The sequence below is a fragment of the Solanum stenotomum genome, chromosome 8 (assembly GCF_019186545.1).
Source record: "Solanum stenotomum isolate F172 chromosome 8, ASM1918654v1, whole genome shotgun sequence".
Taxonomy (NCBI): Eukaryota; Viridiplantae; Streptophyta; class Magnoliopsida; order Solanales; family Solanaceae; genus Solanum; species Solanum stenotomum.
In genome coordinates this window covers 32,027,939-32,052,054 of record NC_064289.1, presented here as the reverse complement: position 1 = coordinate 32,052,054, position 24,116 = coordinate 32,027,939, and the positions used below count along the sequence as shown (strand labels likewise).

The following is a 24,116-nucleotide window of genomic DNA, read 5'->3' as shown; positions in this document are numbered from 1 at the left end:
CTCAGTTTAAGCAAACATTGCTCCCAAGACTGGGTTCTGATCACAACCCAATTCTACCATCTTGTGGTGACTGGGAGTTCAAAAAATCCTATTTCAAATTCGAAAATTGGTGGCTAGAAGTTGAGGGATTCAGAGAAAGGGTGAAGGAATGGTGGAACTCTTTTCCAAATACAGGAAGACCATCTTACAATTTGGCAAACAAGCTCAAGCTCCTTAAAAAAGAGCTAACACAATGGAGAAAAAGCCACAGATTGAACTGGAAGAGAAAGAAAGAGGGGATCCTTTTACAGATCAGCTCCTGGGAAACTCTTCAAGACCAAAGGGCCTTATCTGATGATGAGCTTTTGCAAAAATCACATCTACCTATGGAGTTCGAGGAGGTTGCGAAGAGAGAGGAGATAGCTTGGACACAAAGATCAAGAGTTAAATGGCTAAGGTGATAAAAATACCAACTTTGTTCATAGAATGGCCAATGCCCACAAGAGATACAACTCCATAGAATCCTTACAAGTAGGGGGTCTCACTATCAGTGATTCAGAAGTCATCAAGGATGCTGCTCAAACTTTCTACCAGAACATGTACAAAGAGACTGAGCACTGGAGACCTGATTTCAATCTCCAAGATGCACCAATCATCTCCACAGAAGATCAGACATGGCTGCAAAGGAATTTTGAAGAAGAGGAAATCTTAGAGAGTATTAAGTCATGTGCTATTGATAAGGCCCCTTGGTTTCCCAATTAACTTCTACCTAACCTTCTGGGAGTTGATCAAGGGTGATATCATGGGATCCATGCAGTATTTTTATGACCACCAAGTTTTTGAAAGAAGTCTGAATGCCACTTGTGTAGCCCTCATTCCGAAGAAAGCAGGAGCAGCTTGGCCAAAGCCTTATCTGAGAGAATGAAAAAGGTGATGGGGAATTCGGTCAACAGACATCAAATGGCATTCATCAAGGGAAGACAAATAATGGATGCAGCATTGATAGCAAACGAATGTGTAGACACAAGAACCAGAGGAGATGTTAGGTTTTGGAAATAGATGGCTAAAGTGGATAAGTTTCTGCATTACCAAAATGGAGAACCTGTTGGATTTTTTCCCTCCGAAAGGGGTCTTAGACAAGGAGACCCCCTCTCCCCTTTCCTCTTTAACCTACCCATGGAAGGACTCAGCAGTATGGTTAGAACAGCTTTACAGAAGAATTGGATAAGGCGTTTCAAGCTTAATAGCCATGGTATGGGTGATTTGGAAGACAATGCAGATGACACAATAATTTTTTGTGAACCAATAGAAGAGCAGGTCTGTCTGGCATATCAGAGTGATGTTGACTGTTTTTAAGTTATACCTGGCTTGAAGGTAAACTGGAGTAAAAGCAATTTATTTCCCATCAAAGAGGAAAACCACATTCAGACTCTGGCTGGCATCTTAGGTTGTGGGGTGGACAAACTCCCAACTGTTTACCTTGGCATGCCCCTTGGTAACAAACACGGTGATCTAGATATTTGGGATAACATCATAGAGAAGACAGAAAAAATTATCTCAATGGAAAGCTCAGTACATATTACTTGGAGGAAGAGTCACTCTTATAAACTGTCTTAGACTCCCTTCCCACCTACGTGATGTCATTGTTTCCTATCCCTTCCGGTGTATCTAAGAAATTAAACAGGCTCAGAAGGAATTTTCTATGGAAAGGAAACAAGAAGGGTGGGGGATTCAGTTTAGTGAAGTGGGAAGAAACTCAATTGAGCAAAAACCAGTAAGGACTAGCCATCAGAAACCTAAAACTACATAATCAGTGCCTTCTCATGAAGTGGTTATGGAGGTTTAGTGAGGAAGAAGCTTCACTCTGGAAACAGGTCATCTCTCACAAGTATGGTCAAGAAAGTCAATGACCAATGAGGTCAACAGTACTTATGGTGTTAGTGTGTGGAGAGCTATCAGATCAACATGGACAAAAATGCAAGGAAATACCAGAATCAGAGTTGGAAATGGGCTCAGAACTCTCTTCTGGAAAGATCTCTGGATAGGCCAATCCACTCTGCAGGAATCCTTCCCTGATTTAATGCTATTAAGCTACAATCCTGAAGCTACAGTGGGGGAATGTTGGTCTCCCCAAGGTTGGAACCTAACATTTAGAAGACACCTTAACGACCGGGAAGTGGAGAGGGTGGCAAACATGCTGAATGTAATAGGGGTCTTCACTGGCACAACTTCTGATCCAGATTCTTTGAGATGGAAATACACAGAAGATGGCATCCTCTCGGTGAACAGACTTTACAAGAAGGAAAACAGCTGCTCAACACATGGGGAAGTCTCAAAGCTCTGGAAGTCCTTATGGAAGATTAAGGCCCCTACTAAAATCAAATGTTTCACTTAGTTGGTGGTCAGAAGGGCTTGTCTCACTCAAGAAGTTCTCCAAAAAAAAGGGAAGGATAATTGTACCTAGATGTTTTTTGTGCAATGAAATTGGGAAAACAAATAACCATTTGTTCCTGTATTGCAAACTTGCTGCTCAACTATGGCACCTATTCTTTAGTGGACAATGCCTGAGCACACAGCTGACCTGTTGAGTTGTTGGATCAGAAGAGGTGGCAACAAAAGCTAGAAAAAGTGGTGGCGGATGATACCTTCCTGCATTTGGTGGTCAGTGTGGGAAGAAAGAAATGGGAGATGTTTTGAAGACAAAGTTAAGTTCATTCATGGTGGCAGCAAAAGCCAGAAGAAGTGGTGGCGGATGATACCTTCCTGCATTTGGTGGTCAGTGTGGGAAGAAAGAAATGGGAGATGTTTTGAAGACAAAGTTACGTTCATTCATGTTTTAAAATGGAGTTGTCTAGTCACATTATTTTTTTGGTGCAAGGAGAACTATACAGAGGAAATGGATGAATTTGTCGATTTCTTAGGAGCTTTGTAAATCTAGACTCTATTTTATCTTCTTGTAAAAAGTTTTTGAAGGTGACCAGCATCCCTTAATGTTGAGGAATACAACAGTACTTTTGTCCAAACAAAAAAAAAAGTGGTCTCAAACTCTTGTAGGAGTATGGGGCTCTTAATAAAAAGCCGAGAGAAGTGTGAAAACACCCATAAATTTGATGAGAATCTAGGGGGTGTATTTCACTCATGTTTCAAGATCGTGGTGTATTTAAGTTCAGTTAGTCAAGTAAACAGGTGTTTTTAAGGATGTCAATAGTTCGAGGATGAATCTAATAATTCGCACAAAGTTTAGAGGTAAGTTTAATACTTCTCTCAACCAAACGACCCCTCAAAATATACACTAGGCACAAAATGCCATGCAAAAGTTATTCCCATTTGATGGACTCCCACTACAATTTTAATTCCTAACAATAGGTACAAAATGCCAAGCAAAAGGTACTCCCACATGATGGGCTCTCAGGCAACTTTACATGAATTATAACCAGGGATAGGGCAATACCTCTACAAATATGAATTCAATTCCTCCTGTCAGATCAACCTGCTGAATAAGAAATTCAGGGGTAGCTGAAAGAGCTTTATTAGATATTTCCGGAATCTCATAAAACATGTTTGTTAGCATGCCAATAAGCTTGCTGTGAACTATTTCAGCCCAAGAATTCATCCTGCTAACGCATATAAGTACCTGAACAACCTGCAAGAGTATTAAGAGAAAAGTTGGAACAAACATCAAGCACTTTTGAGATTAACATTAACATAGAAACAGAAGTGCTATACATGTGAGAAAGACTAATATTAGATGCACAACCATCACTTCATTGGTCATATGGACATTCATTTAGGGATAACAAATTATAACACTGGGTGTTGACACTCATATTTACAAATTTGAAGAAGATTAAGAGACAAATTGAAACAAGTAGGGCAGAACCTAAGGTCATTAAGGACAAAATACAATAAAATAAAATGCATCCAACTTTTCCTTCATTTTCATGTACTTATAAGCTCTTCAGTTTACCAGTACCACCGAATAATATCTTTATTTGTATAAATTCCATTCTCAATACTTTTATTTGTCTAATACTTCCTCCATTCATTTTATGTGGCACTATTTCCTTATTAGTCCGTTTCGAACAGAATGGCACCTCTTTGTATTTAGAACAATTTAATTTTAACTTTAATGGCAGGCGTGTAGAAATTTCATTGCCTAGTTAATACCACAAATTCAAAAGCCTTTATTTCTTAAAACTCCACTCCAAGTCAAACTATGCCAGTTAAATTGAAATGCAGGGAGTAATTACTTTCTTTTTCAAAAATATACTTCATTTACCAATATTCTTTTCCTTTATTTTTTTTTTTTGGATAACGAAAGAAATACATTTCTACCAGATAGGAAACTAGGTGGTTAATGTGTCTGTCCCTCATAATGTTCATTGCTAAATAATAAATGAAATTGATAAACTTCATTTATCAGTCATATCAGATATCTATTTCCTTTTTATATGTTTAGTTGGAACTGCCAAATCAAGAAGTTAAGTCCCCCACTACAAACACATTTCTCTACTTTCCGGAATTTTATGGAAGTCCAATTACATTGTTCCCTTTACTATACTTATATAAAACCAAGTAGTTGAAATATTCTCCATGAAAAATAAAGTGAATAAGATGTGTCAATAATAACAAGCCAAGGTATAGACTCACCCTTATGTCAAGACCTTTAAGTCTGCTCCTCCTTATTCTGCCTCTATCACAGACAAAATATAGTAAACAGCTGAGAGCAGAAGCCCAGATGGATTCTTCCTTTTCTTCTGTCTGTTCATCACATTGTGAATACACTTAGAATGAGAATAGCACCTTGAGTCATCATCATCGTACAATGCTATTTAAGTAAAATATATGTGAGTTAAAAGTATGAGAATAAGTGAGAAGCAGGAGACAATGCTCCATCAAGGGACCATTACTTTCAACCATCAAAGGGTCTGCAAAGATGACACTAATGAACTTTGTTATAAAATTTAAGCCACAAATTAGCCTAAGAACCAGCACCTGAAATCCGAGCACAGAAGACACAGTTCGTCTACCTAAGTGGTTCAGGCGTTTATGAGCCCATGATTCCACTTCTTAATATGAGTCAAATCTGTCCACTTCTGGACAAATTTTGGCAGCTAAAATGTGTAAAACTTGCACACCACGAAACCTTACATTGAGCCACGTTTTTAGCCCTTAAGATGGGATGACTTGCTTCCCAATAAGCATGAAGATGGGCGCCTAAATCAGCTAAGGAACGCCTCCTACTTGGCGCCCAAACTTAAAGAGAAAAGTCAAAAGTTTCCAATTCATTTCCTAGTTTGTTATGGAATATTTTCCTAAATAGTTACAACTATCTTTTAATGCTTTCCAAGGTAGCTAGGAATGTTATCCTAGTATTTCTTTAATTAGCTAGGTATTTCATATTTCATTATTGCTTAGTTGTTCTAACCAATTTCGGCTATAAATAGCAGTGCATTGTTTTGCATTAGACAGATTTTTCATGATGAATAATATTGGATAACTTTCTCTTTTACTCTTGTGAGTGTACGGCTACCTTGGATTTCTTCAACATTCAAGTCTACACTTTTAAGAGATAAGTTTAAATTCTTCAAAATCTTAGATTACTTTATTCATAGGTTTAGGCTTATGACTCTTCTTCGTTATTCTGTCAGAATCAGAATCCATAATGTATTATGTGTTAATTTTCTACTAAAAATGTGATTAGTTTAGGTTAATTGTTTTATTAGGAGTCAATTTTGAAAATTAGACTTGTCTTGAAGTTCTTGATTTGTTCTTGAATTGAAGAAATACTTTCTTGAATTCAATTAATTCTTAATTTCAAAAAAATAAAATTGTCTATTTTATTCTCTTTTAAGCTTTCGGACATTTCTTTCAAACCTTGATTTTCATTATTATGTTCTTGGGTCCCTGAGGCGGTTGAGTGTTGTGAAAGGTGATTGCCTCATTACCAATGGCGAGAGGTGAGGTAAGGCGACCCTTCATCGCTTATTAGCTTTGTGGCGAAGTGATCTTCAAAAGGAGATGGCATGGTGACAAAGGCAAGAGGCGAGAAAGGTGTCGCCTTTTGTATTTTCTTAAAAAAGGTAACCAATTTAGGGTTTAAAAATCTTTGTCAAAAAAAATTTAGGGTTTAAAAAGTTAAAAGGTAATTTTAGGATTCTTTCCAAATTTGCACAGTTGCACTCTTAGACTACGACTCTGACTCCAACCAGTCGACTCGACTAGACTTCTCCGGCGACTAGCGAGACTTTTCCAGCAACTCCAAGTCCAACCAATACATATTTCTTCTTTTCTTCTTCTAATTTCTTTTTCTTTTCTTCTTCAAATTTCTTCTTCCTCTGTTTCCTTCTAATACTGTTTTTTTCTCACTGTTTTGACTTTTGCTCTTCTTTTTTTCTCATTCAAGTTCTAGACTTTTAGTATGTACTATCTATTTTCAATTTTTGAATTAAAGTATTTGCTAATATATTATTGCTATGGAAATTTTGATTATTTATCTATGCAATTAAAAATTTTAATTTTTTGGTATAAATTGGCGCTGCACTTCAAAACTGCTCGCCTCGCCTTGTGGCGAGGCAAACCCTTATCGCCTTTTGTCGTCTTTCGCTGTACAAAACACTGGCTGATTCTTATCAAACTGCAGCAATTCAATGTCAAGTATAAATTTTTTATTTTTAAAACAAGGTACGTTTTCATACATAATTGTAGAAGTATACTGCACAAGTTGTGAAACCACCTGAAAATTTACAAGTGATCCAAAAAGGAAAGATGCAACAGACTCAGATTCTATATGTAATCTAAGACATCAAAAATAGACTCATAATCCACCAAAAGTTCCTATTTACACCAAAAATAGTACAAAACTAGACAGTTCATTTTCATCCTTGGTATAGAACTTCCTTTTCTTCAAAGTATCTCTGGTCTTTTCTTTCCACTTTGTCCATCCACCAAATGCAAGCTGGGACAATTTTCCATCTCTCTTTTTGACTAGACAGATTCCCTTCTATACTCCTAACGTCCATATTAGCGAAAGGAGAGTGAGGAGAAGAGGGGCAGCCCAAGTGACAAATAAATCAACCACCCTTCCATTGCCTAACTGATGCCCTTCAAATTGATGAAGATTTTCCACAATTGGCTAAACCACAGACAAGGGAGAAAAAGATGATTAATTGTTTCAGCATGCTCCCCACACAAGTAACATATTAAACAAAGCTGAAGGCCCCTCCTAGCTAGGTTGTGTTGAGTCAGAGCTGCCTCATTTGCTGGCAACCAGAAAAACATGCTACTTTGTATGGAATTCTAACTTTCCATATCATTTTCCAGGGCTAACAACCCACCTGATTGTTAATTGTATTAAGTTCACTATAAGTTGTCTTGAAGTAGAACTTTGTCATGCCTATCACCTTGCCCCCACGTGTTGTCCTCAGCTTCAGACGTCCCTTTGAATCGTGCTAAGGTATTGTAGAAGTCTGCCACCCTGCTCACCTCCTTATCATTAAGTTGTCTTTTGAAGCTCAAGTTCCACCCCTGTAATGACCAAGCTTCTCCCAATGATATCTCTTTTTCCTATCATAGAATAAAGAGATCTGGATATGTCTGCAGCAATGGTTCATGTTAGCCAAATGTCTTTCTAGAAAGAAGACACCTTCATGCCATTTCCCACCTTAAGACAGGATCTTCTCACAACTGATGGCCATAAGTTCCTGATAGCTCTCCACACACAGACCACATAAGGAGGTGTATTCACTCGATTGTTACTCCATCTATCCTCTAGCCCATCCTCAGTTTTATTTACTTCAATCCACAGTAATTTCTCATCAGCAGCTAGCCTCCACAACCACTTCATCATAAGGCTATGGTTTTGAAACTGGAGATTTCTGATTTCCATTCTACCCTGCTCCTTGATTGTTACATTCTTGCATTAAACCAGATGTACTTTTTTCTTCTTACTATTGTCTTGCCACAAAAACATTCTTCTCATTGCAGCTAACCTTGCACACTAGTAGGAGCTGGGAACAAAGACATCATATAAGTGCATATAGCGTCCAACACACTGTTAATCAGAACTAATATTCCACCTAGTGAAAGGTATTGGCTTTTCCAGCTTGTAAGACTTTTCTCAAACATTTCCAGGATTCCACTCCAAATGCCTAAAGATTTTCATCTAGCACCCAATGGCATGCCCAAGTAAACAGTGTCCAGCTCACCTATTCTTCCTCCCAGAATCTCTGCCAAGGATTGGATCTCAGGTGTATCATTAACTTCATTAACGGGCTAAATAAAAGTTCTGTTCCAATTAATGCATAAGCCAGAGACAACTTCAAAAAGAATGAAAATTACTTTTAACATTCTCAGTTGATTCTTGACAGCTTCACAAAAAACAAGTGTATCATCTACATACTGAAGATGAGAAATCTCTAAACAATTGCCAATCTTGTTATTGATCTTGAAACCACTGGTCCAATTATTCGCCTTTGCTTGTTTAACTATAAAATTCAGTCCCTATATGGCTAGAATAAAAAGGAATGGTAATAGGGGGTCCTCTTGCCTCAGTCCTCTCTGAGAGGAAACGAAACCACAAGGTTATTCATTAACCAATACTAAAAATCGACTGTAACGATACAAAATTTGATCCATCTGTCTCAAAATCCCATCCTTTGAAATATTCCACATAAGAAATCCCAGTTAACATGGTCATAGGCCTTCTCAATGTCTAATTTGCACAGGATCCATGTTTCGCACAATTCAGTCTGGTATACACACATTCATTAGCTATTAAAATAGCATCATTGTTTACCTGCCACTGATAAAGGCCATTTGTTGACTATTAAAATAGCATCCATGGTAACAATTTTGAACAACATCAATGACTTCTCTATTGACTACCTCCCAGCAGTGTGAAAAATGTCATTGAGAACCCATCAGGCCCAGGGGCCTTGTCCCTTGCACATGCTTTGATGCTTGCCAAATTTTCATGTGGCTCAAATGGACCTTGCAACATCAGGTGAGTGATACCATTGGACAGTCCCTAAAAATGTACTGAGGTCTCCAGGTCTCTGTGTCAGAATATAATTTCTGATATAATGCCACAATCAAGGACAAAATTGTACCTTCAGGAATAATCTGGCAACCAATTAAGCAACTGACAAAACGCAAACTAACTCTAAATATCAGGTCTAGGACTAAGCTAAGGAATTAGTGCACCAACTCAAAATCGAGAACTTTCCAACTGAAGTCAAATGACCTACTCGATAACTGACTAATTATTCCTCAACAATAAAGGTTGAATCATATTCCACCATAATCAAAGAACTTCTAGCCTTATACTTTAACCTGTGGAGTGGGAGGCAATAGAGAGTTGTGAGCACTCCAGCTATGTACCAATGCATGCAAATTTTAATTTTCCAAATTTCATGATGAATTATGATAAAACAGAAAAACCAAAAATTAAGTCTGGAAAATTGTATCCTCCAGAACTATCTTTCCACATTGAAGTGCTTGATATAAAGCAACAACATACCCAGTGTAGACCCACAAACTGGGTTTTGGGGAGGTAGAGCATATGCAGACCTTACCCCTACCTCAGAGATAGAGAGGCCATTTCCATCTTTCCGATAGATCCTTGGCTCAAGGAAAAGAAGTCCAAAGCAATCCCGAAAAGAAGTAATGGAAGTATAAGGGAAAAAAAGATAATAACAAAAATTAGCAGATAGTAACATAACGGAAACTACAACAAAACAATACAATTATGGAAGTGCTTGATATAAAGCCAACCAAAAAATTAACAGGACAAAATCAAAGCTCAGTAAAATACAAACATTACAATATGATTACCAAGAAATAATACACACAGAGAAAGAGCTTGACTGTTAGCCACAATTACCTGGACAAGATGAAGAAGGATCTCATAGAGGATGCCTAAAATCCAACACTCAAACTTATCAATGGCTGAGGAATTCCCAGCTTTCTTAAGATAATCTGATTTCTTATTTCCCTCCAAAGAAAGTTGAGTTTCATTGTCCAAAAAAGTTTCTTTACAATACTCTTCTTCAATTGTTGAAGTATCATCTGTTGTTGGAGGCTCCAATAAATGAGCATGAACTCCAAGATTTAAAATTAAATCAAAGGCCCGAGTCTTGGATTCCAGACAAGTAGAATTCATCATTTCCTACAATTAATTTTCACAAAAGTAAGTATCCTGAACATTCTAACATAAAAGAGTGATCATCTAGAACAAGGCAGCACCTCGAGCATGGACAGAGCGAGAGGAGCAGCAGTCTCGGAGTCCAAAACATACCTACAAACCACAAATAGCAAAGATTACCCTTGGGAACAATTACCAAAACGATACTAAAAACCCATAATTCATGGAATGTGATGTTAATGCACCAGTTAACGCTAAATGGTACCATCTTATACGTAACTCAGTTACAACCTGCATGTCCCATAAGGTCCACACTAGTCCAATTAAGAAACATATTAGTTATTCCTAAAAAAGAATACATATTAGGTCAAATAAACATTACTTGTAAGTGTAAAATAAGAAGAAAAGGACAGACATCTACAGCACTTGCATAATCAAAAAGTTAAAATTGAAATTAGAATACTGTTACAAGACAAGTACGAGTATAATTTGTCCTGTTCCACACAGCCCACGAACATGAAAGGTAAGGAATTGAATCATGGAGAGCTGTTGGATACTCATCCAAGAATGAGATTTCAAAATCAAGGAACTGGAAGAGTGCATCCCATAACAAATAAGCATTTATGATATTGAGCATGCAGAAGAATTTATGCATATGCCATTACTATGATGTTTGAGAAGTAACCTTTTTGGACAGACTTAATTCTACTTTGCTGCCGAATTGCACTACTAAAGGTCTATCAAGTTACCTATTATGGGATAATATATAAAAATAAACAAAATTCACGATATTCCTGTTACTTTTTAATGTAAAAGTTCTAGATGAAAGGAAAGGAGCACGTACATGTCAATTACAAGTTTGACAAGTACACTGACAGCCACGTCCATTGACGGCTTTCCACTGTTGTTACTTAGTTTAGATGAAAATGTCATCGGATAAGTATTTGGAGTAGAAGTCTCAGAGCAGGCTGCAGCAATAACCTCATAGACCTCCATCGGATTCAATCGCAGAGGCTGCTGTTCACTGATAACATCAACGTATTATGAATCAAGAAAGACAAAAGAGGGAGGAAATTAGGTAGTGGGAGATGATAAATGCATACCTAGAAGGAAAGCAACAAAAACATATTATTAAAGAGAGCAAACTCAATGAACACACATATCAAAGAAATCTACAACAAGCTGATAAAATGTGTCATTGAAGAGAGAACATTTAATCTAGTAGAAACAACTTTCAGTATCATATCTATCACCTCTGAAAATAATCTACGGTCTACCTTGAGTCAAATTTTATCTCCTGTACTTTAAGAATCTCAATGACTAAATCCCCTAGTTTAGAATTCTTCTACCTTGTGAGGATCTCAACATCAGCAATTTTCCAATTATATAAGCTTTTACGGGTGATAGTTTTTGCTAATTCATAATGTACTTTAAGAACTAGGACGACGTACTCGTGTCCGTGTTAGACTCGTATCACACCGGTCTCGAGATAAACAAAGGATCAATGTAACGCAGCTATAGTTGTGCATGTGTAAGACAAGGAAGAAGCAAGGTGAAATTCGGAAAAATAATGGATATGACGAGATAAGACAGCATAAGCCATCTTTCTTTATTAGTTGACCATCAACAACTCAAAAGGGATGCTCACACTTTGGTCTACAGTACAAATCATATCCGTAAAGGAGGTAAAGAGGCGAGGTACTAGCTAAAAATATTTTAAATTCATGGATAGGGGGACATGGACCAACATCCCGAGGGGAAGGGGAGAGGGAAATGTATAACATTCCAATAACCTAGCTGTATAACTGAAATAAGATAGATTGGCCACAAAATTTGAAAACTAAGGCTGGACATAAGAACTCAAGAACATCTATAATTTGAAAGTAAAGAATTTCTTCTTTTTTTGTTATGACCAAGAAATCTGTCGGGGCCAACCCAGGAACGGCCGCAGACTTCGAAACTCGGGGATAATGGGCCCACCCCTCCACCCTTGCCAACTCAGGACCAATCATAACTTCAAACTAGGGGATAATGGGTCCACCCCTTTATCATTCTCCACTTACATACCCGACTTAATTTGCATGGTACAGGGCTCAAATCTGTGACCTAAGTCACAAGTCCCTCAACCTTTACCACTTAAACTAAGCCCTAGTGTAGGAAAGCGTAGAATTTTTTTATCTCACATTGAAAAAAGTTGCGTTTCAAGTGATAACAAAACACTTAAATTATCTTAAAAGAAAATATATTTTTTAAGTAATGCCTCATGACATACCTGTAGTGTCGATACTGAAAAAGCGGCTTTGCACGGGGACGGAAAGTGCTCACGGGAGAATCCTCCCTGATTTACACATATATAAGGAAAGAAGAATTATTATCAAAAATTAAAGTTTCACTGGTTCAGATTCATTACTTTGCATGACTTGAAATTGTATTACAGCTCTTCATAGATGCACAACACTGAGATAAACAAGGGTTTTCAACACTTCTAATATAGACTACGGAATTCATGTTTCTATACTCAAGTAAAACCTCCACATTCAATGAGTGGAAGAAGTTGTTTGAAGATGAACAAGTGAAAATAAATTCACCAGACAAAGTGAAGCTCCTATAACTTCCATTAAGAATTTGAGATTGTTTTCTGTCATAGTAGAAACCAACCTCAAGAAGCATGTTAAGATGAGAAAATTGAAAAAAGATATAGAGAAACAGTGCCAATTGTATTTACCATATTTGATGAGGCCCTGGTTTAGAACGTTTTAGAGCTGTTATTGCTCTTAAGTGGGCACGAGCAGACGCGGAATTGGTCACGGTCGTGAGCAGTGAAGGCTGCAAAAGTTGATCTAGATAAGGCATCTCCGAACTCCCAAAGATTTTCCAAGGCTCACCCTTCATTTTAGCTTCCATGTCACCAACAAGAAGAGCTGCTGCACCTACTTCAAGGAAATTATGTGCACTCACATCTTTCGGATTCAAAAGATGGTCACTGAAAGTTGAGGTTTCCATAATCAGTAAATGCCCTACAGAACAAATAGATATTACAGGACCACTAGCGAATAATTTAACTACCTTTTGGATGGAGATGGTGATGATTGTTGATCTCTGCACCAACGCCACTTGAAAACATCAAAAGCAGTGAATTCATGATCTTCCATTCTATTAATTTCTTCAGCTATAGGTGAGCCTGAAGTCGAAATAGTAGAGACATCTTTATTCTCCAATAGTTCTTTACCATTTGCAGGGCCAAGTTGGGAATTGAAGGATTTGCTCAATAAAGATGACAGTGTGGGAAGTGCTTGTCTTGATGCAGTAGCTGCTCCAGCAAAAGCCGCTGGTTGAAATGATCGCTTTGGGATATATTGTGTGACTAGAGAACGAACGTAATTTAAGGACTTCACTAGTGCTCCTGATGCATAACTCGAAACAGGCAAAGGCGATACAGTACTTGATGCGGTAGATGCACTACTTTGTTGGCTTAAAGAACGTGACCATGGAGCCAATTTTCGGTTCGGACTCATATCACATTCAGCAATGATGCTTACACAAAATCGGTCAATCTGTACCAATGTCTCCTCGCTGGGTTTATATCTGCAACAAACATAAAGCACTGTTGTAATGAGAGATTTAAAGGTTCTTCGTGGTAAGATATGTAAACGACCATAGTATTCAACTAGAGTTGGGATATCATAAGCACTCAATAAACATTAAGTGCTTTGAAAGGTTACTTGAGTGTTGGCCCCACTAACATTTTGTGATAGGAGAAAAGTAGGAATGGATTCAGTTTCATAGGTTGTTCATTGATCATCTTAACAAGTTCAATGAGAGTGATCACAATATACAAAATTGGCTGAATGAGATCCAGGGAAGAATATTATAGCCCACTGATGATGAAATTACACTGTCTCTCGTATTTCCAATCCCAAACTTGTCAAGACAAAATTTGTTTCCCACACTGATGATAAATGTGCATAGGTTATAGTAAGTTTTCACTCCAAGGATTGAAACTAGAACATGACTTTCATAAAGAACTCATTTGTTCAGATAATTGATTCTTATAACCAACAGTCATATCTCTTCATGTCATCTTTCCAGTAGTCAAATTCCAAAATATTGATGAACAATCAAAAAAATGATCTTTTTATTATATTGTATTTATGTAAACCAAACAATTTCCACAGATTCACTCTTTAGTTATTACTCCCTCTAGGAGTGTTGACGGTTCAGTTTGGATCGGTTTTCACCTAAAAGAAATCAAACCAATTAAGTCAATTTTTCAAATACTTAACCAAATCAAACCATACTTTGTGGAAACTTAATCCATTCAGTTTTTGTTAGTTTGTTTGGTTTTTTGTCGTTTTTAAAAAAATGTGACATAATACTGTCAAGGAAATCATCTCAAAAATAAGAAAAGGCTGTCAAGGACATCATCTATATTGCACCCAAGGGAAAGGTGTGACCTAGTGACCAATGAAGTGGGCTGAGAACCATGGTTCAAATCCCACCAAAGGCAAAAACACTAGGTGATTTCTTCCTATATGTCCAAGTGTGGACAGAGTTGGTTGTACTTGTGTTGGTGGGAGGTAGCAGGTACCCATGGAATCAGTAGAAGCACACAAAAGCTATCTAGGACACCACGGTTGTCAAAAACAAGACATTGTCCAGGACATCGGTTATATGAGAAACACTGTGGCACAAAATACACTAATACAGGCAGATAGTAATAGCACTTCACTAAGTGCATATCGACACTTAACTAGTCCATATGTCAAAGTACTTCTATACACACGTTTGCATATATATAAACATGTAGATGACAATTTTTTCAGCACCAACAGAAAGAGCTAAATTTCAGATGAAACCAGTCAAGTCAAAGTCATTGCAAAAAGCAGTACACCAAAAAGTATATATAAGAATATACATATACACATGTTTATACAATTTTTGAATAGGTATTTATAGTCCTTTTGTATTGATTTTTTTGGTTATTTTTTGCTTAAAACCAAACCAAACAAATTTTGTCAGTTTTTCTTAAATAAAAATCTAACCAAATCAAATTAAAAAGTCAGTTTTTTACAGTTGGTTTGGTTTTCCATGAACACCCCTATTCCCTCCAATTCAATTAATATAATAATACTCTTTCCTTTCATATCCAAATTTTTTACACTCATCAAGTTTTATACTACTTTCACAACTTTCAGGAATTGAAATTCATCAAACTGTTGAGCTTTTAATAAACATTGATTTAATGTTTTCCCAATCAAACTAACTTTTGAACAATTACTTCAATATTTTTTCAGATTACATCTTATGCTCCCTATCAAACACTATCATATAGAATGAAACATAGGTAGTACTTGACAATAACATATGAATAGATGGATCAACTTGTTTGTTCCTAAATCTTTACTGACAATTTTTTCCCAACAAATTGATGCTTCATGCTGATGAGTAAATGCAGGATAGGTTAAAAGTACGTCCTTCACAACGAAAATTGAAACTGGAAGTTGTTATTTGTTTTTTAAGAGTTCGTCGGTTTATTAAATTCTTTCATAATCCTAAAACCATTTATTCGTTTTTGTATGTTCTCATTTGAGTACGTCAAATTTCTACATCAATATTGGAAGATCTACTTGAACAAAACTCAAATCCGTTTTTTTTATAACCATACTTGTTTTGATATGTTTCACTTGACCCGAGGGTCTATTAGAAACAATCTTTCTTCTTTCAAAAGGTAGGGGAAAGATTGTACATATCACCCTCCCCAAACCCCACTCGTGGGATTACACTGGGTATGTTGTTGTTGTTGCCCACTTAAAGTGATTGTTAAGCTTTGTTTCTTCTTCTGTGGAAACCCAGCCTCCACAAAGATTCTTGATCTCCGTAAAAATCTTCTGCGATCATAAATGAGGGAGGAACCCAAATCCCTAATCCAGAAAGTTGTAGTTTTCTGATATAAAAGTGTGCAGATTGTAGTGGGACTCTACTACTAGAGACAGATCTTTCCCTTTTTCCATCTCCATTCCTTCTTCAGTGTCTTTTACGCTGTGTTTCTGTTCGGAAACTCGAATACAAACAAGTTCCCAGCCATTTTTAAATGTTTAAGCCTGAAAATTGTCTTACAAGAGAGTGAGGTACATTGTCCTTCACCCCTGCTGCCCGTTGTCTCATTTGTAAGGGCCTAAGGGGTGACTGTGGACTCTCGAAGTGCATTTGATTGCCATTTACTCTCATATTGCATTGGCATGAGTAATCCTCATTAAAAGTTGTATTTAACAAAAGATTGGAGCATTTAATTAACCTATCTATCTTCATGTTAGAATAGGAATAGGAACAAGAATATAACATATACAATCCTACTTCGAATAGGAATAGAAATAGGAATAGTATATAAAATTCTTCTTGGAAAAGAATTCTATTGTAGTGTCCTAGTTGGAAAAGTAATAGTGTCTATAAATTGGGCCTCAATGTAATAACGTAGATACACAACTCAATAATATTTTTTCTCCTATATTTCTCACATGATATCAGAGTCTCTATGATCTTGGTAGAGATCAAAGAGCTTCCACTGTCAGCAGGAGGCTATTACCCATATATGTCACCCATCTGGCCAATGATTATGTTAGCAAAAATTGGGTCACCGTGTATCTTTATGATTATTTTTTCATATTTAATTTGTGTAGCGTTGTGCCATTTTTTTGGTGACTACTTTCTAATATTTGATTTGCGTAGCACCTTGCCATCCTTTGGGTGACTACTTTGTCATATCTAATTTGTGTAGCACTGTGCCATCTTTTCGGTGACTACTTTATCATTAGCACCGTGCCATCTTTTCAATGACTACTTTATCATTAGCATTGTGCCATCTTTTCAGTGACTACATTTTCATATTTGATTTACATAGCATCGTGCATCTTTCCGATGATTACTTTCTCGTATCCAATTTGTGTAGCCCCGTGCATCTTTTCAATGACTTACTTTTTCATATTTGATTTGCGTAGCACTGTGCATCTTTCCATCAACTACGTTCTCATATCTGATTTGCGTAGCATTGTGTATCTTTCCAAACTACTTTCTCATATTTGAGTAGCATATTACCGTGTCTTTTTGATGACTCCTCATATTTGATTTGCATAGTTCCATGTGTCTTTCCGGTGACTCCTCAAATTTGATTTGCGTAAGGTCGTGACGTCATTCCAACCCTATCCATATAATTCCTCTTTCTCAGTACGGTCGTGCATCAATCCAACTCTGACTATATAATTCGCTTTCCCAGTAGGGTCGTGCCATCATTCTAACACTACTCATATGATTCTCTTTCCCAGTAGGGTCGTGCCATTATTTAGATCCTATCCAAATAATTTTATTTCTCAAATTATGACCACTTTCCGCCATCAAATCTAATAATCCGGCGCATGAGCATGTTTTGACCAGTTTTACGGTGACTTTATTGTTTAAGATCTGCTCATCTCTTGATTTCGAAACTATCCCTATATTTTATACCAGATTTCAAGCACTTTTTCTGCGATCATTGCATTATTTCTAACAAATTTGAGTTGTCATGCACTTTTTTTTTAAGTTTCAAATTAACTTTTGCCAGAAAAAGAGGATATTCACATATTTGTGCTGGATTATAGTGATATTTTCTCTCCCATGGCTAAAACAACATATGTCCGCCTTTTTCTATCTATGGTTGTCGTTCTCCATTGGCCTTTTTATCAGTTGGACATTAAGAACGTTTTCTCCACAATGATCTCGAGGAATAAGTCTATATGGAGCAACCACCTAGTTTTGTTGCTCATGGGGAATCTAGTAGCCTTGTATGTTGGTTGTGCAAATCATTTTATGGTCTGAAATGGCCTTCTCAAGCTTGGTTTGGGAAGTCAGCACAATAATTCAGGAGTTTGGCATGACTCATAATGGAGCTGATCACTCTATGTTTTATCGATATTCTGCATTAGATCTAATATTTCATGAGAAGACTAAGCACATTGAGATTGACTATCAATTTTGTAAAGTTGAGTGTTCAACTTACAAATATCTTCATCAAGCCCCTCACCAGTCCTAGTATTAATTACATCTGTAACAAGCTAGGTACATTAGACTTGTATACCAGCTTGCGGGGAGTGTTAGAATAGGAATAGGAACAAAAATAATATATACAACCCTACTTAGAATAGGAATAGAAAAAGAAATAGTATATAGAATTCTACTTGAAAAAGAATTGTATTATAGTGTCTTAGTTGGAAAAGGAGTCTAATGTAGTGTTTATAAATAGGATCTCAACGTAATAATGTAAATACTAAATTCAATAATATTTTTCTCCTATATTTCTCACAATAGTTATGTCTATTCGGCAAGCATTCAATGTCAACTCAGGTATTTATTGAAATCGTCCTTTCTTTTGGTTGAAGTGAGAGGATGCATATACCAACCATAAGCATTAAATTTCCTGGTACAGAAGAAATCTGTGAGTTACTCCTTAGTTTTCCACCTCCTAATTGTGTTATTCTCGAGTTTAGATGCATCTTCTAGTATGTTACAAATCCACACCATAATCTTTGTGCTCAAAGTTGATCGTCTCATCATGTAGCGACTTCTTTTTACCCATTCGTACCAAGTTTCATTGCTGGTTGTCCACCTGGTGATATCAAAAAATTTGACACCCACGTTGAAATAGATTTTAATTTCCTCCATATTCTTGATGGAAGAAGCCTGGAGTGTGATGAGAGAGAAAAAAAAGGAGAAGAGTTTGACAGAAATCACAGTGGGTGAATCTGAGCTACCAGGCAATTTGAAGGCAAGTGAAGGCACCAAAGAAAGGATGTTCTCTCTCCTAGAAAGTAGGAGCGAGAAAAGCCTTGAGAATCATGCATAGGAGCATTTTTTACTTTATTTAGAGGGTTCAGGTTGCTCCTAATATCTCAACTCCATTTGAATTACTTTTTAACAATTTGTAAGTAAATGGTGGATTAACTTACTTGTTCTACAAAGATCACAATGAATTCTAATGAAAACTTGTCCTTTTCAACATTAACGAGGCCTCTAACAACAAAAGTCACAAATCTAAGATTTTTACAGTATATATTGAGAAGGAAATAACTTACAGTATTAAACATAAATAGATGGTAAAGGTGGAAAAGTTAGTTATATCAGGTTCATGTAAATTTGAGTGATGAATTCAAAGTTAGTAACAGAAATCTGTCATAAAATATTGATGAAAAAAAATCTGTCACAAAATGTATAATGATGACAATCTAAATAAGCTAAATGTCAGTGCTCGAGTGAGATATGAAACCTTAGATTTTCAATGGGAAAGAAGAAATCATAAGCAAAAGGAAGAAACTACCTTAGAAGATACCGTTTCAAAAGCGCCACACATTTTGCTACAACTGCTGGGCTGATTCAATATCAAAGATGGAAAAAAGGACATCAGTAGGACAGAGTACAATGTAATGGTTATAGGAAACATGAACATCCAAGAAGCAATAAAGCAGAAAACAAAATCTCAAGAAGGGAGAAAAGAAATTCAAGAAGCACGATGCCTCACAGAACAGTTCAAATTTGCAGAAAACTAAAATTCCAGCTACTACAAACAATTATAACCTTTTCCTTACTAGCTTCAGCTGTAACAATATTTTCCCACACTTAAAGAGCAACGGAGAGCATCAGCAAACTGTCATGTTATTTAAGTAGGGTAAACTAGGATCCAGCATATACTTTTGCACTAAGCTACAAATACCAATAATCGCTGTGCATATACAGACCCCAATAACATGAATAACACATTTCTTACTGATTACTTAAATTTTAAATTCCATTTAAGTACAAGTATATGTTCAATTTTTTATTTAGAGAATCCAAGTTCATATCCATGCTAATATATAATTAAGATAAATATATTGTTATCACCACATGATAAAGGGAAAAAATTGAACAATGTGGCTCAAGTTTACAACTGGGATTTGGGTGTCTAATCAGGTTATATATACATGATTTATTCTTCAAATGTTCCCCTCAAACAAATAAAAGGTTAAAAGATCAGTTATATTTTGTGAAGTTTGGTGACCTATGTCTACCCCCGCAAGCAGTGCAAATCAAGTCCAAGGGTAATGGAAATGGTGGAGGAGGAGAGACGCGGTGGCTATAGTGATGGTGGTGGCCAAGAAAATAAAAGAAAAGAAAAGAAATAATAAAAAATGAGGAAAATTAATATTTGATAAATGAAATATTTAGAAAGTTTTAACATTTTTTGTGCTTCTCACACACTCAAAGAGAGTGAAATGCACTCTCTTTGCCACCTCAGCATTTAGGGGTTGATAATATTGTTTCAAATAAGTCCAGGGGTAATAGGATTCCCGCAAAAAATAAGGTGTGTAACTGAAAATTTGACCATACTTCAGGGTTTCTTTATGCATTTTCCTTAATTTTTTTCAAAATGGACTTTTGAAATAGTTACCTTGATTTAAATATTTTCATATAACATCATATATATCACCCTTCAAAGATTCAACTTTCTTTGGTTCACTAGAAGTTAGGAAGATGGAGGTGACGAAATCATCTCATATTCCAAATCAGTTTGTCTATTTGGTTGCATGTTTCAAGTGTATGGTGTTCATCATTGTCACTCAAAATGTTAACTTGGATTAAGAACTAAACCTAGTGGAAGCAGTTCTCACTAAATTAGGTCAAATACCTCTAAATTGATGGTAATCAACTTTCACAACTTGTTTGTGACTTTCATCTGTTTATAAACTAAAGACTTCTACTGAAGGAAGAATTGGAAATTAGTATATGACACCCAAAGCATAAGCGATGTAGGTTGTGATTCAGGTACTAGCAAAAGAGAACTGTAATTTCGACAAAGATATACTGCAATGTCGCTTATCAGAAATAAACAAAAGAAAATACATGGTAAGGCATAAGATCACACTGCAAAATATCATCATTCCACAATCAGACATAAGAGGCTATCTAAATCAAGTCAACAAGGGGTAGATAATCCTATAAAATTTACTGGGATATCTTTTCTAGGCATTGGATCAAATTGCAAAAGTTAATAATCGGAGTTGCTTTTAAATTCTTAACATAATATGTTTTTTAGGCACGCCATGAGAGGAAATTATTTCTCTTCACCATCCTGCAAGAGAGGACATCAGGCACGCATTTAATGGTTTGTTAGTTTTCTGCAAACTTAACATAATAAAGAACAATGATACTATAATAGCATCAGCAATGAGATGCACCCATAAACTTATGTGCAATTTCATGTTTGCTTATGTGAAATTTGCCTAAAATATTGAGTTGACTTAGCCTGAAAGTCCTACTTTTCCCTTTCCAAGACTCAACATCATTGTTCCATAGTGCCTATAAAGTTACATGATAGACATCTTTCTCATGAGAATTATACTGATTTAACTTCATTTCAACTAGCGCTCACAAACATCCAACCAGACTAGAAGATAAGACGGAAAAGAACACTCATCAGAAACCTCTTGTAATCAGTTCCAGAACTATATGACGAGAATTATTTTGTTGTTGCTATTGTTCTCTTCTTCATTGTTTTCAGCATGGTTTCTTCGCTATTGTATTTGCTTAACATACTTGTTTTTTAAAAAGCTTTACTTGAACCGAGGGTCAATTGGAAACAACCTCTCTACCTTCACATGGTAGGGGCGAGGCTGTGTACCCACCACCCTCCCTGGACCCCACTTATGGGCTATGGCATTACACCGTATATATTGTTGTTGTAACTACATGACAAGGATTAGATAATCCTTTATAACTTTAAAATCAAAAGAATGACTTTTATCTATAACATGAAATTCAGCACAGAAGTACTAGAAAAACAATCAGTGTAGTTATGGCACATGTGACAGACACATAAGTATACTGCTTTGAACTATATAGGCATGTTAGTATACTATTGCCTCTATCAACAAAGTATGGCATACCTGCGCTCGCGCTCTGCTAGTGTATGATCCAAAATAACACCATAAGCCAAGTCAGTTGTTGGATATGCTGCCAGATATTCCTGTAAGAGTATAAGTTAATAGCATGAACGCAACTTCCCATCTCATTTTGTAATTTTAGAAATATTATGCAATGGTTCAAAGGATTTCAATGATTATACACTACATGATTATCATATTATAGGACATAAGCCAAACAAGTGTAATCTTTACTAATGTCATTATGCTAAAAGTGTAAGGACACCAAAAGCCAATAATCATTTAAGTTTCAATTATAAATGAATCATGTTAAAGAAGTGGAGCTTGGCCTAACTCAACCTCAAAAGCTAGCTCATGAGGGGAGGATTGTTCAAGCCCATAAAAGAAGTCCATGTACCCATCCCACAGACGATGTGAGACTCCAACTCCTATCAAGAAAAGAAAATTCCCCTACTAGGACGAGTTATTTTCTTTTCTTGTTTAAGGTTTCTGGCAAGAGTAACAGCATATGTGATCATACAACTACTGTTTAAAGTTCTCTTGTAAAATTGTAGCACCTCCTTTTAACTAGTTTGATCCCTTTATTCAGCTACTAAATAAAAGCACAACTAAAGAGAAACATAAATAGCATGTGAGAGCTTGGATTGGACACACATATAATTAGGGATTCTCCTCAAAATTTAGAAAGAAAAAACCTTTCACCGTATAGGCTCATAAGAATGTCCAAACACGACAGCATCTAAGTTTTAGAGTAACTGCAAAGTTTTCAATTGAGGATGAAATAAAATAGATGCATTTCAATTTTCAAGAAGCCAGTATTTTTGGAACCATTTAGATACTTGCCCTTTTAGGTAAGAGTTTCTATATCAGTCTGAACACACAGATTGTATGTCATGATCTAATTATATTCATGTATTTGTTAATCCAATAAGTTTGGTATTGTTTCTTTGCTTACAAGATTATCAGACAAATTGGCCAAGGTATTTAAAGCTTTTCAAAGTCAAGCAAGCATCGAAACCCCACACTTTCTCCTGGGATCTTTGCACAAAGACTACAGCTGAATCCCAAATATTAAAAAAAATGCTAAATAAATTGCTATATTACACTTGACAATTCCTTGCGAAATTTCCTAGATTAAAACTCAACTGAAGGCAATGTACATCATGAAATGTAAAAAGAAGACTCGAGTTTAAATAAAAATGTAGGTAAGAAGGAAAATCTTAGAGAAAGTACTGTAGTAAACCCTAGATTAAAAAAAGAGATAGAAGAGGATCCAAGTCTGACCCTTAGAGTTCGAGAAGCTTCGGAGGCAGTGGCAGAAGGTGTTCCATGGTGAGCAGGAGAAGAAGAAGAAGATAGACAATCAGCGACAGCTCTGCGAAGTGGCTCAGGTGGCTTTTTAAGCGAAGAAGATCTCAATCTAGATGCGCCACTTACACCACCACCACCACCAGCGACGGCGCCTCCTAAAGGCAACCTGGAGGTAGCTGGGGTCCGAGATGGACTGTAGATCGTCGACATAGATGTGTATGTGATGGGAGATGTTTGGAAGTGAATGCTATATCAATGGATACATACAACAAAAAGACAGATGAATTTGTAAATCGTTGTCCTTATACTACATTTCAAAAGGACTGAAAAAAGCGTTTGTAATCAAAATCTCCTATGTCCGTATGGGTGAGTGAGAGAGAAAGAGAAAGAGAAATGGTGAGATGTGGAATTGACGAAGTGCGAAGAGTACAATTAGCTTAGCTGTATGCCTTTGTGGTATGAAATGTGTACAAGAGAGAGTAGTTTTATGAGCCATTATTAGCTGGCAAGCGCTTAGTTAATTGCGGCCACTTTAAACTGTTGCCAAGGTTTTCCGCCAAATTCCTCATCTTCTTTTTTCCCTTTTGTTTTCTTTCTTGTCATGCTTCAATTTTTACAACTTACATGTCAAATGAGTATTTTTGTCTATATGATTAAAAAAAAAACAGATATCATGTGCATTTGCTAGGTAGTTTGAACAGCCACAAAATAAGCAGGCTCAGTCAATCGATCAGCAA

The 24,116-nt window shown here is 36.4% G+C and overlaps 1 protein-coding gene across 2 annotated transcripts in view; it reads right to left on the bottom strand.

The window, feature by feature from the left end:
* Window positions 1-23,821, bottom strand: part of LOC125872206 (uncharacterized) — a 32,224-nt gene extending 8,403 nt beyond the window's left edge. For both annotated transcript variants that reach the window (XM_049552911.1, XM_049552910.1), the window contains exons 1-11: window positions 23,353-23,821; window positions 22,072-22,151; window positions 19,467-19,517; window positions 13,190-13,708; window positions 12,849-13,106; window positions 12,396-12,461; window positions 10,968-11,147; window positions 10,225-10,276; window positions 9,863-10,147; window positions 4,630-4,740; window positions 3,431-3,622 (exon numbers count right to left, since the gene is read on the bottom strand). In XM_049552911.1, coding sequence (XP_049408868.1) covers window positions 3,431-3,622; window positions 4,630-4,740; window positions 9,863-10,147; window positions 10,225-10,276; window positions 10,968-11,147; window positions 12,396-12,461; window positions 12,849-13,106; window positions 13,190-13,708; window positions 19,467-19,517; window positions 22,072-22,151; window positions 23,353-23,589 — 2,031 coding nt within the window. In that variant the 5' untranslated portion in view covers window positions 23,590-23,821. The remainder of the gene's footprint in view (window positions 1-3,430; window positions 3,623-4,629; window positions 4,741-9,862; window positions 10,148-10,224; window positions 10,277-10,967; window positions 11,148-12,395; window positions 12,462-12,848; window positions 13,107-13,189; window positions 13,709-19,466; window positions 19,518-22,071; window positions 22,152-23,352) is intronic.
* Window positions 23,822-24,116: the final 295 nt, after the last annotated feature.